Here is an 18019-nt window from a genome sequence, read left to right as displayed (position 1 = left end):
GCCCAAGCCTCTGTGCACGTGCGAGGGAGCCAAAGCTGCCTCCATGCCTTGTGCTAATGGAAGATCGGCAATCCCAGCCCCGCTCGGGAAATGTGGTAATTGAGCCTTTTAGTGCCACGGATGTTTCAGATGACTGGGGCTGACTGTCAATCAAAATGCAAAGAAGTGTCTCAAATGTGTGATAATACTACTCAATGAACTGTGGCAGGTGGGGAAGAGTGGGGCGGGGGAAGGGGGGAGGGGGAGGGGAAAAGAAAGGGGGAGAGGGGGAAAGGAGAGGAGGGTTGGGGGAGGGAGGTTTCAAAGGTGGGCAGGCAGCCGTCTGAGGTGGGCAGCCGGGCGGCCGTGGGTCTGGGGTTGTGCGGGCAGCAGCCTCCAGAGTGGCTCCACGTCTCCCCCTCGGCCAGCATTTCCGGCGTTTGGTGCTCATTCCCAGCAGCAGCAGAGGAGTGAGTGGTGCAAGCGGGCCTCCACCTGCTGGCCTCTGGAACCGGCAGGATGGCCGCATCGGGTAACCGGGGACAGCCTGCTGACAGTTTTAGCAGCTCTGACTGGGCATGGGCCGCCGGGTTGGGTTCCAGAATGGCTCCGGCACATCCAAGTCTCCGTACAGTGGTCCCCCCACATGCATCTTTTTCTGCCCTCCAGAGCCGTGGATAGAGGGACAGCGGAAATGGCAAGTCAAGGTTTACTGAACATAGCCATGGGCAGAGAGATGGGAGACACGACAAGTTGAGGGTCATAGGGCAAGATCGTGGGCAGGGAGACAGGGAACATAGCAAATCAAGTTTCATCGGGCAGGGCCGTGGGAAACTGCTCTCCGATCTGCCACTCAAATGACTCCACCTGCATTTGCCACAGCCCTCGGACCTTAGTGCCACTGACCCACGGGGTATGGGGAGGCTCCATCAGTCGATCCCCCAAGCCCCGGGAGCGTGGAGAGGGCCGATCGGCCGACCTCCCAGGCCCCGGGGCCAGCCAGAGGGCCTCAGAGCAGCCCAGAATCAATCATGCTTATTGAGCACTTACTGTGTGCAGAGCACAGTACACTAGAACAACAGATCAGACACACTCCCTGCCTACAACCAGCTGAGAGTCTAGAAGAGAGAAGGAGCGGAATAAGCAGTCAGCCACATGGGGTAGCACGTCTGGCAAAGGCCGCATTAGCACACACCATGGGAACCTGACAGACAAGAGCCATCTTCTCCATCTCCCACCCATCCAACCATTCCTCCACCCAGCTATATCCATCCATCCATCCATCCATCATGCTTCCACCTATCCAGCCCTCCATCGTTCTGTCCATCCACCCACCCATCCACCTTCCCCCCTTCCATCCATCCACCCACCACTCCATCTACTGATCCACTCCTTCACCCCTCCGCCTGCCAACTCCTCCATCCATCCATCTACACACCCTACCCTTCCATCCTTCCCTCCCTTCCTCCTTCCACCCTTGGACAGAACTGATTGAGCACAATCTGAGGGTCCTGCACTGCACTGAGCATTTGGGAGAGAGGCCCCGCCTGCCCTCCGGGAGCCCTGAGTCTGATGGGGCGGGCAGACAGACAGACACTATTTACTGGAGAGTGGGAGAGTCGAAGAGTAAGTGGTCCCCATGAGTTCTTGATGATCATCACCATCCCCAGTGGGGATGGGGTTGGGGTCCAGAATGGCTCTGGCACATCCGTGTCTCCGTACAGTGGTCTCCCCACACACAAGTCTTTTTCTGCACTTCAGAGCCATGGATAGAGGGACAGGCTCTGGCACCAACCTCGGGGATCTCAGCAGTCAATGGAGGGACCCGGTGGCTCGCCTCCACATCTTTAACTGATTCTGGGCCCACCAGGGGCCATGCCACAGACCCAAGCCCATCCTTGGTCACTGTGGCTCCAACTGGAAGTGGACGGGGTGGAGACGGTCCAGAGGAGAATGAGAAGCAGCGTGGCTTAGTGGAAAGGGCCCGGACTTGGGAGTCAGAGGTCATGGGTTCTAATCCTGGCTCTGCCGCTTATCTTCTATGTGACCTTGGGCACGTCACTAAGCTTCTCTATGCCTCAGTTACCTCATCTGTAAAATGGGGATTAAGACTGTGAGTCCCATGTGGGACAATCTGATTACCTTGCATCTACCCCGTGCTTAGAACAGTGCTTGGCACATAGTAAGTGCTTAAGAAATACCATAATTGTCATTATTATTATTATTACCCCAGTGCATAGAACAGTGCTTGGCACATAGTAAGCGCTTAACAAATATCATCAAAAAAATATCAAGCAAGAAAACAAATATTTACAGAGCACTTTCTCTGTGAGGAGCACTGTTTTACGCAGTTGGGAGAGGACAACACAATAGGGTAGGTAGACACCATCCCCTCCCTCAAGAAAACTACAGTCTAGCAGGGGAGGGAGACACCAAAACAAGTTACAGGTAGGAAAAGTGGCAGAGAATAAAGATCTGCCCAGAGAAGGGCAGGAAGGAGGAGGTGGGGTCCCCAGGTGCTTAGGGCATGGGGATGAGGTGAAGTAGCAGGGAGTGGGAATAGGATGGGGAAAGGAGAGATGGATCAGGGCAGGCCCCTGAGGAGAGAAAGGCTGAGGGGATAGGGAGGCTGAGGAGGGGTGTCTCCCTGGACACCGCCAGTCGTCAGTCGGAAAAGACCTGATGAACCTGGAGGCGGTGGAGCGGGCAATCCACAGGATGGGAGTGGGCTGGGGGGTGGGAGAAAGGCAGGGCAGTAGCCCCCAAACTAGGAAGGCCTAAGAGCATCCGACCCCGTCCAACTGGAGGGCCAGGGCTCAGAGGAGAAAAGAACGAAGCCTATTAAATCAGGACAGGTGGGGACCTTGTGGCAGAGGTGACGATGATTGTTCACCAACCCCAGGACCCCTGGGTGAGAGGCGCCGGTCAGGGGGTCGGGGGGGCTCTGGTCGGGGGCAGTGGGGTCATGAGTAGCGAGTATTCGGCAGTGAGAACAAGCCTTCTCGCTGCCCCGGCCTCCCTTCTGGCACCAACCTCGGGGATCTCGGCAGTCATTGGAGGGACCCAGCGGCTCTCCTCCACATCTTTAACTGATTCTGGGCCCGCCGGGGGCTCCTCCTCACGGTCTCGGCCCCCGGCGACAGGAAATAACTGCTTTGGCACACTCCGCATTTTTGGGAGAGAGGAATGCTTCCCTGCCCACACTCGGACTGAGGGAAATTACTCACAGAACCCGTATTCCCTCCCAAACTAAAACGCATTTACCAAATTAGAGAGTTCTCTTGGCTTGCAAAGTTGACTCCTGCTTGACTCCTGCCTCATCCGCTTGAACAGGCTTTGTTCTTTATACAGCTGGATTTGCCTCAGGCGAGATCTGGGAATAAATCCATGCTGTCCAGCCCAGATCTAAGTGACTCTCCCGTCCGGATCTAGACTCTCCCATTCAGATCTAGACCACTCTCCTGTCCGGATTGGACCACTCTCCTGTCCGTATCTAGATGACTCTCCCATCTGGATCTAGACTCTCCTATACGAAGGAGTGGTGGAAAAGCTGACATGGTACCGTATTGGGAGCCATGATCCCTGGCAGGCAAAGGACCAACAGGTGATGACAGGCTGGAAGCACCACACCAGGTCATTTCTCCCAGAGCACGGACCAAAGAAAACCACTTTCCCACCTGGAGCAGAACCCCACGCTGTCCTCCCTGCCTCCCATGGATACCCACTTCAGACTACATGAAAAAGAATTCCCTGATACAAAGCTAGAAAACCCTAGAGAACGGCCGCAGTTTTGCTTCCCAGTTGCCCATTTCCAGGAGTTTCTGCTACTTTTCAGAAGAACGTGAGCAATGGCATACTGGGTCAGACCACCTTCATCCACCATTTCATCCAATTGTCCCCCCTCTGGTCACTCCATGCTTCAGTCAGCTGTCTACCCAATGGTCCATCCAATGGTCCCCACCGGTCCCCTGAGCTTTGCCTCCACCAAGCCCCTGAGCCAATCCCCGCAAAATGTGGGGTTGTGTTCCCGAAGAATCTCACATTCTCAAAAACTCGCTCTTAGGTACTCACGCACCCGTGCACAAAGCCATTCTTCCGTCCACGCATCACATTGCATTCGGACAGATGCATGCAGTGGGAAGAGCTCCCCTGAGTTCCTGAATAGGATTCCAGTGAGTGGTCACAGAGAAAACATGCACCACAGAATGGGCACAGTCTGGCCTCTTGTGTAATCATTAGGCATCCATTCACTCCTGTTAGATTGTAAGCTACTTGAGAACGGGAACCAGGCCTACTAATTCCAATATGTACTCCCAAATGCTCACTACAATGCTCTGCACTCACTGCCAATCAATTGAGCATATCCTCATCAGAGGATGGTGAGGGGACGGAGGGACGGGAAACCTCGCCAGCGTGGCTGAGAACAAGAGGTGGAAGCTGCAGACTTCCACTGGAACCCCGCCCTAGGGAAGACTTCATCATCAGTCAGGTCGTTGGCAGATGTCGGAACAATAAGGAGAACAATAGTGTCATGTAAAGCGAGAGCTCTCCATGGGCCGGGTGCCGGGATCGATGCCGGATGGTCAGATCTGGCCCAGCTCGTGTCCCATGTGGGGCTCGTGATCTAAGGCAGGGGGTATGAAGTGGGAGGGTGCTCCAGGCCATAAACAGATGGGGAAACGGAGGCCCAGAGAGGTTATGGGACTTGCCCCATCTCTGCCATCCCCGCCATTCATTCAATCATATTTACTGAACACTTACTGTGTTCAGAGCACTGTACTAAGTGCTTGAGAGACTACAATACAACAAAAAAACAGACACAATCCTTACCACGACGAGCTTAAAGTCTAGAGGGGGACAGTCTTCCTTGTCATCCCCACCATCTCTGCCATTCTCACCATCCCCATCATCACCATCATCCCAGACATCATCATCAACCCCGTCATCCTGGCCATCACAGTCATCTGGGCCATCGCGGTCATCCAGGCCATCCCCACCATTCAAACCAACATCGTCATCCCGGCCAATCCCGCCATGTCAACCATCATTTTCATCCTGGCCAACCTGGTCATCCTGGAAATCGCCGTCACCCCGGCCATCCCGGCCATCCCAATCATCCGGGCCATCAGTCAACCTGTCCACCCAGTCACCCCAACCCTTCCCTCCATTCAAGCCATCACCGTCATCCCAGCCAGCCCTGCCATCTCGGTCACCACTTCCATCCCGGCCAACCTGGCCATCCTGGGCATCACTTGCCATCCCCGCCCCACAACCGTCCCCCCTGCCAGCTCAGAGCACTGCTTCCCCAGCCAGAGAGCGTGGCACCCAACCACTGTCAGGACTGCACTCACCGCGCCAAGCATGATCCTGAAAATGAGCCACCGAAACCCCCAGATGACGATGAGAGATGGTGGGGAGCGTGGGGGCGTCCTGGAGAGGCTCCAGAGAGGGCACAGGAAAATGCCCAGAAATCCCGTTTCCAGAAGCTGCGATTCCCACCCTGAAATGAGGAACAGAAAGAGGAGAAGTGAGTGTAAGCTCCCACAATTCCCTTCAATCTCTCAGTCCAACAATCAGTAGTATTTACCGAGCACTAAGCTAAGCACTCGGGTGAGTATAACTGAGTCCTCAGCCACGATCCCAGCCCTCGGCAAGCTTATGGTCTAGCAGTAATATCAACAGTAAATACCAGGTAGTGGTGAGCGACAGAATCTTTAGATCGAGCGATAAATCCATCAATCACTGGAATTTATTGAGCACTTATCGTGTGCAGAGCACTGTAGTAAGCACTTGGCAGAGTACAATAAAAAAGAGTGGGTAGACTCATTCCTTGCCCACGACAAGCTTACATTCTACAGTGGGACACAGACATTAATTCAGGGGTCACATAACTAGCTACACACATAAGTGCGGCAAGAACAGGATCGTGTGAGTATCCAAGTGAAGAAGTGATACATAAGTGCTCTCCCCCTCTCACTCCATCTTTCTGCCAATAGCAGTAATAATAATAATAATAATAATAATAATGATAAATAGTAATAATAATATTTGTTAAACACTTACTATGTACCAAAAACTGTACTAACTATTTAGGTAGGTAGAGATTAATCAGGTAGAACAGAGTTACTGTCCCAGATGAGAAGAGATGTCCCAGAAGTCCCAGAGACGCAGTGTGGCTTACTGGCAAGAGCACGGCTTAGGAGTCAGAGGACGTGGGTTCTAATCCCGGCTCTGCCACTTATCTGTTTTGTGACCCTGGGCAAGCCACTTCACTTCTCTGTGCCTCAGTTACCTCATCTGTAAAATTGGGATTCATTCATTTAATCGTATTCATTAATAAAAATAATAATAACGACGGTATTTGTTAAGCGCTTACTATGTGCAAAGCACTGTTCTAAGCGCTGGGGAGATACAAGGTGATCAGGTTGCCCCACATGGGGCTCACAGTCTTAATCCCCATTTTACAGATGAGGGAACTGAGGCCCAGAGAAGTTAAGTGACTTGCCCAAAGTCACACAGCTGACAATTGACTGAGCCAGGATTTGAACCCATTACCTCTGACTCCAAAGCCCGTGCTTTTTCCACTGAGCCACGCACTTACTGTGTGCAGAGCACTGTACTAAGTGCTTGGAAATTACAATTCAGCCACAAAGAGAAACATTCCCTGCCCACAACAGGCTCACAGTCTAGAAGACAACAAGCTCACAGTCTAGAATAATAATAATAATAATGGCATTTATTAAGCACTTACTATGTGCAAAGCACTGTTCTAAGCACTGGGTGGGGGGTACAAGGTGATCAGGTTGTCCCACGTGGGGCTCACAGTCTTCATCCCCATTTTCCAGATGAGGTCACTGAGGCCCAGAGAAGTGAAGTGACTTGCCCAAGGTCACACAGCTGACAAGTGGCAGAGCTGGGACTCAAACCTATGACCTCTGACTCCCAGAGAAGTGAAGTGACTTGCCCAAGGTCACACAGCTGACAAGTGGCAGAGCCAGGATTCGAACACATGACCTCTGACTCCCAAGCCCAGGCCCCTTCCACTGAGCCACGCTGCTTGTCTAGAAGACTGAGAGGCCCACTTGGGACAACCTGATTACCTTGTATCTACCCCGGTGCTTAGAACAGTGCTTGGCACATAGTAAGCACTTAACAGATACCATAATAATTATTATTATGAGCTCACAGTCTAAGGGGAGGGAAGATAGGGACTTAACCCCCATTTATCAGATGAAAAAACTGAGGCTCAGAGAAGTAAAGTGACTTGCCCAAGGTCCCGAAGCAGACAGGTAGTGGAGCCAGAATTAGAACCCAGATCCTTTGCCCCCTGGGCCTGTGCTCTTTCCACTAGACCATGCTTATTCCCAGTAAGTGCTCCTGCTGCTGCTGCTACTACTACCGTATTATTATTCCCACCATTACAATCACCATCACCACTACCATCACTACTATTACTCCGTGGCTATTATTCCTATCATCCCCATCTCCAAAGTCTCCTGAAAGTCCAGTACTTTTGGGAGATCAATCAATCAATGATATTTACTGAGCACTTACTCTGTGCTAAGCACTGGGAGAGAATATACAGGCGGGCATTAGCCTCAGTCCCGATCAGTCGAGGGGCTCCCAGTTATTAACTCACCACTGCCCTAGCTCCACCGATCCAATGGCACTCAGGTTCTTCCCCCGTCCTCAGCACCCTGGTCAACCCACAGGGAGAGCTCCATAAAGATCCCACATTGATCGCTGAACTGAATGATTGATCAGACTCGGCTTTGGGAGTGGGCCTGGATCCCACAAACTGACTCCCACGAGAAGTGGTCTTCTAGCCTCATCGCCCCGCTCTGAACCGCATCACTGGATCCCCATCTGACCGCAAGCTCCCTGTGGGCAGGGAGTGGACGTCTCAAGATGTTGTTCAATATGGCACCTGGAGGCCAGGGGGCACACAGCTGCCCCCATGGGTGGCTGGATTGTCTGGTCCTACTGAGAGCTCACCTCCTCCAGGAGGCCTTCCCAGATTGAGCCCCTTCTTTCCTCTCCCCCTCATCCCCCCTCTCCATCCCATCTTACCGCCTTCCCTTCCCCACAGCACCTGTTTACATGTATATATGTTTGTACATATTTATTACTCTAGTTATTTATTTATTTATTTTCCTTGTACATATCTATTCTATTTATTTTATTTTGTTGGTATGTTTGGTTTTGTTCTCTGTCTCCCCCTTCTAGACTGTGAGCCCACTGTTGGGTAGGGACTGTCTCTATATGTTGCCAACTTGTACTTCCCAAGCGCTTAGTACAGTGCTCTGCACACAGTAAGCACTCAATAAATACGATTGATTGATTGATTGATTGATTGATTGGTCCCGGGCCGGCCTGCCAGCACCAACTCAATCTCCTTGGATTCACACACACACACACGTCACACACGTTACTGAGACTGAGTATATGACCAAATCAGGACGACATCTTCAAAGTCATGTGCAGGACAAGACACTTGCCTCCGTTCCCATGCACACTACAAATTTCCACATCCTTTCTCCTCTAAAATAGCCACATAAATATCGAAATTCTCCCCCCGGGAAGACGGCCTGACCAAAGCCGTTATGTTTAGAAGGCAAAGTCCAACCTCTGCCATGGAGGTCTCTCTGTATTCGATGCCAAACGACAACGCTGATGATTGGCCCCAGACCTGGCACGTTTCCTTTTGCTGAGAGCATTCCAAGTCCCACGTGGAGGCTAGAATCGGCTTCGATTCCGAGAAGGAAAGCCAACAAGGCAAGCCTAGGGAGCACGAGGGCTGGGGGCCCGCTTCGGTGACCGTCGCCTAAGGGAGTCAAGCCACCGGCCCCGCTTCCCGCTTCTGCCCACCGTGTGGGGCCAGACTCCGGGAGGGAGAGCTGACAGCGAGCCGGGGAGTCCTGCTCCGGTGGGCCACGCTGTGTGCCGAGCTCTTAATCAATCAATCAATAAATCAATCAATCGTCTTTATTGAGCGCTTACTGTGTGCGGAGCAATCAATCAATCAATCGTATTTATTGAGCGCTTACTATGTGCAGAGCACTGTACTAAGCGCTTGGGAAGTACAAATTGGCAACACATAGAGACAGTCCCTACCCAACAGTGGGCTCACAGTCTAAAAGAATAGTGGTATTTGTTAAGCGCTGACTATGTGTCAAGCACTGTTCTAAGCGCTGGGGGGGATACAAGGTGATCAAGGTTGTCCCACGTGGGGCTCACAGTCTTCGTCCCCATTTTACAGATGAGGGAACTGAGGCCCGGAGAAATTAAGTGACTTGCCCAAAGTCACAAACCTGACAAGTGGCGGAGCCGGAATTCGAACCCATGACCTCTTACTCCCAAGCCCGTGCTCCTTCCACTGAGCCACACTGCCCAACAGTGGGCTCACAGTCTTAAGAGAACCAACACCATCAATGCCACCACTGCCATCATTTCCACCACCACCACTGCCGCCATCCTCACCGCCCCCACCACCTCCACCATCAGGCACCACTGTCACCATCACCACCACTATCACCATAAGTGGTATTTACTGAACACCACCTTTAAGCACACCCCTGCACCAGGGGCTAGGGAGGGCCCCGTAGATGACGAAGATCCAGTCCTTGTCCTCAAGAAGCTTCCGGTCTAACAGGGCAGACAGGCAGACGTAAATTGTTTACAGAGTCGCGGCAGGAGAGAGAATGTCATGGATTATGTACCCAGAGCCTAAAAGCAATCTGACAACCAGACCAGAAACTGTACAAGCTCAAGTCCCTGTGTGTGGTCATGGTGTCTCTGTCTCTGTCTCTGTCTCTCTCTCTCACACACACACACACACACACACACACACACACACTCTTTCTCTCTCTCTCCTCTCCCTCTTCCTACATGGCTACCTTACCTCTGTATTAGAATCTAAAGGCAGAGACAGACGAACCGACATCATGTACAGAGTTGAAGCAGAAGAAATAACAAGGCTAGAACTGCCAGTAGCATGAATGAATCGAGATGAAATCGCGGAATAAACAGTGAATATACAAATAAAATTCTACAAAGGGGCGTAAGTGGTGAGGAAAGGAACAGAGTATGTAAGTGTGATTTTAAAGAAACAGTCCGAAAAGGAAACAGCTCAGGGCAGGCTCCACAAGCAGACACACAAAGTGACACAAACACAGACACACATGCTGGCACACACAGAGACACATAAACGTAGTAATGCACATAGACACAAAATAACCCTCAGGTACTGTGATAAAACTGCACTTGAAGCCAATTCTAAAATTCACTTTTCCCTGATTTAGGTTGGGCTCCCCTGTATTCCAAACCCAGGGGTCTCTTTCTCACTAACCTTCACTGTAGGCCTTCACCCCCACACTGGAGTCCCGCCAAACCACCCCATCTCCACCCAGACAACAGTTCTCACAGCCATAAAAGTCAGCATAGTGTAGGCGGAGAGTGGGCAGAGAGCAGCAGCGGGTGGGCAGAGAACAGGGAGAGAAGGCAGAGGCCAGAGAGGGCAGGCAGAGGGAGCGGGCATCTGGGAAACCTCTCCCAATTGAATCAATCAATCGTATTTATTGAGCGCTTACTATGTGCAGAGCACTGTACCATTTCAACTGTGCAGAGTTGAAATGGCAGGGCCCACCTCTTCCAATGGGCCTCACACCCCAAAGACGACCTTGCTGGCGGTGGCATCAGCAGCAGTAGCAGCCACCTGCGGTGCCAGCTTGGGAACGAGGGCGCACGTACCCAGAGCAGGGTATCAGGGGGTTAGATTCCTTCTTTTCTGTAAAATGGACTGCTTGCGGCTTTTCTGCTGAAATGCACTTTCTGTTTGCCTGTGAATTCACAGATAGCAGGATGAAGAAACAGCGTATGCTCTGGCTGCCATTGGTCTCCATGGGGCTTCGGCATACAGGGAAATGGCTTGGCCCTCATGAGCCCGAAACTTGTGTTTGGACTTTGGAGTCACTTGCTTCATCAAAATCATTATTATGATCATTATGATTATTATTATTATTGCTATTAATAATAATGATAATAATACTGTGGTATTTGTTGTGTGCTTATGTTGTGCTAAGCACTGTACTGAGAGCTGGGGTAGACAGAAGAAATCAGGTTGGGCACAGTCTCTGTCCCTCATGGGACTCAAAGTCTAATTAGGAGGGAAAACCGGTTCTGAATCCCCATTCTGGAGATGAGGAAACTGAGGCCCAGAGAAGTGAAGAAACTGGCCCAAGGTTACAAAGCAGACAAGTGGCAGAGCTGAGATAGTACCCTGTCCTCCACCTCCCAAGCCTTGGCCCTTTCCACTCGGCCACGCTGCTTCTCTCATCTCTTTGATCAACAACAGCCCCTCTCAGCAGTGGATCTGACGGGCTCAATTCAAACAGTTTTGGCCTCCGCCACTTATCCTGGGGGGTTCTGAACTTTTAGGCCCAAAACGAGGCTGTCTCCGGAGTGAAGGACAGCCCGGTGGCACCGGGGCAGCTGCCAGGGGAGCACAAGGCCCAAACCAGAGCCAACGGGAGAAGAGAAGCAGCATGGCTCAGTGGAAAGAGCACGGGCTTTGGAGTCAGAGGTCATGGGTTCAAATCCCGGCTCCGCCAATTCTCAGCTGTATGACTTTGGGCAAGTCACTTAACTTCTCTGTGCCTCAGTTACCTCATCTGTAAAATGGAGATTAAAACTGTGAGCCCTCCATGGGACAACCTGATCACCTTGTAACCTCCCCAGCGCTTAGAACTGTGCTTTGCACATAGTAAGCGCTTAACAAATACCATCATCATCATCAACGGGAGAGGGCGACTGGGTCTGAACTGGACAAAAAGCTGCTGTCATTGGCCCGGCTGGCAACTGGGCCCCAGGGTGGCCAAGAGTGGAGCGGGGGGAGGGCTGAGAGGAGAGGGGCGAGGGGGGCTTCCACACTGGCCCAATCCCACTGTGATCCATGACATCAAACGGCACGCGCCACCTCTGTGCTGCTCTGTGGTGCCAAACGCCCAGTGGGATCCAGTCTCCCTGGGCGACATAGGCGGCGACCCCCAGGGCCTGCTCACACCCACCTCCCCTGGTCCTTTCCAACCACCCAATTGCTCAGTACAGTGCTCTGCACTGTACACAATAAGTACTCAATAAATACCACTGATTGACGGATTGATCGATCCTGCCAAAGTTGGCCCAAGAGAGTCAGTCCGGGGCCAATCAGCTTCCCTGGTCCTATCCCGCCAAGGATGGCAGCAGACCCAGGAGCCCGGGGCAGGAGGGCCTGAAAACATCACTACTACCAACAGCACCGGTGTGCCAGGGCTGCAGTCCGAGTCAGTGTTCCGCCAGCACCCCCGGACCCGGATCCAGGGGACCGATGGCACTGGGACCCTGGGAAAGACCCACCTCAGAAAAACACCGGGGCACATTGGCCAGGACGACAGAGACGGCGCCCTACCCCCGTGCCCGGCGGATGAGGTAGAGGGCCGCCCCGAGAATCCGGAGAGGCCTGAGTGGCTCGCTGTTGGGACCGCAGGCCACAGACCCCTCTGAGGTTCGGCCAGGGCTTGTTGGAGGCCAGGCCTGGTGTGGTGGGGAGGGGGAGGAAAAGAGGCTGGGGGAAGGGGAGAGGCCGAGGGCGGGGAGCTGAGAGGTGGGGCCACCACTCCGCCCGGGGCCGTGGGCCGCGCACGCTGGCACGGCTGGGAAGCGCAGGGCCGGGCCGGGCCACGGACCCACCTGCTCCTGTTTGCTTCGGGAGCAGCCAGTCTACTGTGGGCAGCTGCGCGGGTCGCACAATGGGCCCATTGTCCCCTCGCGGGGGCGGCCAAGGACCGGCCAAGCGGGAAAAGAATAAATAAGGAGGGCTCAGCCCTGCCAACCCCGGGCTCCCGCTGGTCGCACTCACCGCCTCCGGCCCGGAATGGCGCGGCCGGGGCGGGAATGCGCGCGACAGTGACAGGATCTTCCCTTTGGGGGCTGGAGTGGAAAAACAGTGGGGCATGGCATCGCAGAAGATGGGATACACAGCCTCCCGGCACCCCAACCCCATCTGGGGAGGGGAATGCCATGGGATAAACAGTCCTCCTCCCCGCTTCATCCTGAACCCATTCGGGGATGGGAATCCCATGAGATACCCAGCCCACCTCCCCACTTCACCCTGAACCCATTCAGAGGTGGAGACATCATGAGATACACAACCTCCCTCCAATCAATCAATCGTATTTATTGAGAGCTTACTGGGTGCACAGCACTGTACTAAGTGCTTGGGAGAGTACACTATAATAGAGTTGGGTGACATGTTTCCTGCCCACAACAAGCACAATCTAGAGGGAGGACTGAATCCCCATTTTACAGTTGAGGAAATTGAGGCTCAGAGAAGTGAAGTGACTTGCCCAAGGTCACACAGCACACAAGTGGCAGAGCTGCAATTAGATCCCAGGTCCTTCTGAATCCCAGGCTCCGGCTCTATCCATTAGGCAACCCTTCACCATGAGATACAGAGCCTCCCTTCACCCCCACCCCATCCGGAGCTGGGGACTGTCATGGAATGCACAGCCTCCCTTCCCTCCCCAACCCCATCAGGGGACAGGCATCTGGGATGCGGTGGGCACGCCACCAGTTACCCAGCCTAGCATGGTGACGTCACACAGGAACTTTCAAGTGTGTCCAAAGGACTCCCGATTCCCCTCAGCTCCGAGCCGTTGGGGCCCCTCCCTGGGCCCATGAACCCGGGTGCCTCATCTGAGAGAGGCTGAAGCCGGAAAGAGAGATACCAGACCATAAAGGGTGCCCCGGGCAGGGTCAGGCCGGCTGGCCCCGGAGAGTCACCTCGGGGTGAGACCGGATGCGGGGCCGCCCTCCTAACGGCCCTGACTGAACTGGGGATGGGAAACTCTCCCCGCCACTGGCCGCTCTCAGAGTGGCTCGTTTAAATACTCAAAGGGATGTCTGTTCGCCACCGGAGGGTGATACGGCTTGGCTGGAGAGAGAGGCGCTGCCTCCCCTGGGACCGTCCAGCTGTGTCTCTGTCTAACGCCCACCGCCAAAATCCTCTCTTGCAGCCCCCGCCCGGTCCGGCTGCACCCCCTTAGGACAGCGGGAATGTGCCCTGATGCCCATTTCCAGAGAGCCATCCCGGTACTTGGCTCACCCTTGTCCTCAAGACTGCCCTCTGAGGGAAGTGGAAGGTCAAGGGTCTTATCCCCATTTTAAAGATGAGTAAACTGATGCCACAGAGGGACAGTACCCTGCCCAAGGGCTCCCAGCAGAACAGGGGCCGAGCTGGGACTAGAGCCTGGGCCCCTGAACTCCCAACCCCGGGGTCCCTTCTCCAGGCCCTGGGCCCAGCCCTGCCAATGGGTCCAGTTCAACCCAGTCAGGCTCCCCCTCCACCAACCCCCACGGGACTCCCAGCATCCTTCACAATCAGCCGACACAGGGACGGTTTCAGCTATCAACGGTGTCCAGGAGACAGCTGCCCACATTTTACATGCAAAACTTGGAAAATCGGCCAGTGGCTGGAAAAAAGATGACATTCTTTTTCCTCCCACCACTGGCTGCCCCGTCTCATCAGGACTGGGTTCAGAGGAGGCTCGTGGGACCGACGGCCTCCAACTTGCCTCAATTCCCCTGACGGCCCCCACCATGGGTCTCGGGCCTCTGGGGAAGCCAGTATCTGACCTCCTGTGAGGCCTTTGTGGAGTGTGGGGCTTGGGGAAGCAGGGCTCACTAGGAACCATGGAACCCAAAGTCGATGGCCTCACCCAGCCCAGGTTGCAGAAGGCCCCAAGAGCGACCGGAGAGCCACTGGCCCCAGTCTTCCCACTGCTCCTGAGCCCCTCCTCCCTCCAGGCAGCCACAGAGCCTCTGCTCAATCCCTTGATCCATTTCCACAAATAGTAATAATAATAAGAACGTTGGTATTTGTTAAGCGCTTACTATGTGCCAAGCATTGTTCTAAGCGCTGGGATATATACAAGGTGATCAGGTTGTCCCACGTGGGGCTCACAGTCTTAATCCCCATTTTACAGATGAGGTAACTGAGGCACAGAGAAGTTAAGTGACTTGCCCAAAGTCACACAGCTGACGAGTGGCAGAGCCGGGATTAGAACCCAAGACCTCTGATTCCCAAGCCCGAGCTCTTTCCGCTAAGCCACGCTGCTTCTCCAGAACGGTTGGAGGGGACCAGTCCTGTCTTCACGCTTCCTCCCCGACTCGTGGAAGGGGTTGCTTCTGAACTTTCAGTGTTGAAAAGAACAGGGGAGGGCAGAAGTAACGCTCCAGTTGGAAACTCCGAATCTGGAAAGTCGCGCTGGGGCTGAGTCCGAGAGTTACGGACTGAATGTTCTCGGACTGTGAAACCGAGAGAAAGAAAGGCCGAGAGAAACCAGATACAGTCACCGGGAGCGGGGGAATCCAACCAAAAGAAAATGCACGCGGCTGAGCTCGGAGCCAAAACCTGACTTCATTTCTCTTCACTAACTGCGCGTACATGCCATCTCCCTCCTCATCCAAACTCCCTCCCGCCTTGCTGCCAGCCCGCACAATTAAGTACTTTTTAATAGCTCTGCTATTAAATAAACCTTCCAGAATGCTGAGATTTCAAAAACCTATTCCCCAAAGACCACCAGAATACGTGAACTATATATAGTTGCCCTTCAACGTCAAAGAAGACACCACAGACGGTGAAGTTCACCTCAAAATGCCTGTGTGGCTGAAAAAGGCCACTGCAGATCACATGGGGCACACAGAAAAGTTGTCGCCTATTGCGGTGTTCTACTTAATCTTTGTCCCGCCTGGTGCTGTTTTCCCTTCCGCCTCCTGGTCCCTGTTTCTATAAGAAGATTTTGGTGAAAGAGAGCTGTTCCTCCCTTACTGGCTGTGCGCTCTATAAGTCTGTCTATGGCAGGGGACTCCCAGCTGGGACGCCACATTACACCCCAAACCCTTAAAAACTCTGCCTCTGCACTTCTGGTTTTTGGTTTCCCAGTTTCAGCTTTCAGGTGTCCTGCTGATGCTCATTCTCATCACATTGTCGCGCTCAGCGTAGCTGTGTTAAGGTGAGTATTGGAGACTGACTTGGTTCCAGAATTTCAATGTCCCGCGCTCTTGCCTTGCCAATTGCTTGTCTGCTGTGCGACCTTCGGCAAACCACTTGAGAAGCAGCGTGGCTCAGTGGAGAGAGCACGGGCTTTGGAGTCAGATGTCAGGGGTTCAAATCCCAGCTCCACCAATTATCAGCTGTGTGACTTTGGGCAAGTCACTTCACTTCTCTGAGCCTCAATTACCTCATCTGTAAAATGGGGATTAAGACTGTGAGCCCCCAGTGGGACAACCTGATCACCTTGTAACCTCCCCAGCGCTTAGAACAGTGCTTTGCACATAGTAAGGGCTTAATAAATGTCATTATTAAAAACCACTTAACTTCTCTGCACCTCAGTTACTTCATCTGTAAAATGCGGATTAAGGCTGTGAGCCCCATACGGGACAACCTGATTACCTCGTATCTACCCCACTGCTTAGAACAGTGCTTGGCAACTAGTAAGCGCTTAACAAATACCATTATTATCATTATTGTTGTTGTTGTTCATTCATTCATTCAATCGTATTTATTGAGCGCTTACTATGTGCAGAGCACTGTACTAAGCACTTGGGAAGTACAAGTTGGCAACATATAGAGACGGTCCCTACCCAACAGTGGGCTCAGTCTAGAATGGGGAGACAGAGAACAAAACAAAACATATTAACAAAATAAAATAAATAGAATAAATATGTACAAATAAAATAGAGTAATAAATATGTACAAACATATATACATATATACAGGTGCTGTGGGGAGGGGAAGGAGGTAAGGTGGGGGGATGGGGCTGGGTTGAGTTTTAGTTGAGTTTGGCCCATGAGTCACTCTGGTGGGATGGCTCGAAGACCCGTACCTGGCACCTGTGCAGGGTCAAGGTCCTGCAGCTGTACAGAAGGCTCTGTAGCTGCCACCACTCTCTGTCTGCTAATCTGTTTTCTATTTCCCTATCACTGAACTACTAGTTGATGGGCTGCCTGGGTAGCAGAACTGTGCCACGCTATTTGAACAACAGAGAAGAAAACCTCAACATGGTACTGGGCACAAGGGAACTGGATGACGGGGTGGATGATCTCAATGCAAACCATCACCACTGAGGCAGACACAACTCCAGCCAGGTGAGACACCCCTTTCCCTTCTCCAGCATCTGCCTCTGAGTGGCACTCCCTGAATGCTGGGGCCTGAGAAGGAACTCGTCTGCCTTTTCACTGACACAAGGTGAGAGTGGGCCAGGGAATCACGGTGCAACCCCACACCCACGGATACAATCTCATTATGAGCAGCATCGTCTCCAAACCAAGAAGCAGCCATACAAAGAAATTCCCCAAATGGTTCTGTAGATGGCTGAATTCTCCTCAGCTGCAGCTGTAGAAGGAAGAGAAAGCCCAGGAACTCAGTCAAGAGGCTGCTGGTGTTGGAATCTGAGGCTTACCCCGACGTCGTCCCATCAGAGGTGCAGGTGACGGAGGGGTGAGGGAGAGCTTCGCCCACCGACCCCGTGACTCCGCCCCAGTGCCCTGGCCGTCTTTGGGCCAACACAGATGCCTCCGACTAAGTCCGTGGCTACTCTCCAATCCACCGCTTGGTCCCGGTCCTGACGGAGATGAGGGCCCATCCAGTTGGGAATCGGGCGCTGGGTAGACATCGCCATGGAGGATGGGCTGAGTCTCTGCAGGGGGTTACCCACTGATGCCAAACTGACTCTGACTGCAGCTGGGGAGTGGGCAGGGAGTGCCATGGGGCACCCTCCTCTCCAGTCGAGTGACCCCTGTTCAAGGCACCCCCATGGCATGCCACGTGCCAGGACGGACAACCAATTGCTTTGCTTTTCTCGCTTTCCCGTCGGTTGAGAGGACAAATAGCACTGGCCCTAATGCCGCAACACGTAGAGAAGCAGCATGGCCTAGTAGATAGAGCACAGGCCTGGAAGTCAGAAGGACTTGGGTTCTAATCCTGGTTCATTCATTCATTCAA

The 18019-nt window shown here is 53.1% G+C and overlaps 1 protein-coding gene across 1 annotated transcript in view; it reads right to left on the bottom strand.

Annotated features, from left to right (window-relative positions):
• LMF1 (lipase maturation factor 1) overlaps window positions 1-18019 on the bottom strand; it is a 233059-nt gene that overhangs the window by 125316 nt on the left and 89724 nt on the right. The window contains exon 4 of the mRNA XM_038762772.1: window positions 5331-5479. Coding sequence (XP_038618700.1) covers window positions 5331-5479 — 149 coding nt within the window. The remainder of the gene's footprint in view (window positions 1-5330; window positions 5480-18019) is intronic.

This window comes from Tachyglossus aculeatus, chromosome 21 (assembly GCF_015852505.1).
Source record: "Tachyglossus aculeatus isolate mTacAcu1 chromosome 21, mTacAcu1.pri, whole genome shotgun sequence".
Classification (NCBI taxonomy): domain Eukaryota; kingdom Metazoa; phylum Chordata; class Mammalia; order Monotremata; family Tachyglossidae; genus Tachyglossus; species Tachyglossus aculeatus.
This window is presented reverse-complemented; position numbering and strand designations above follow the sequence as displayed.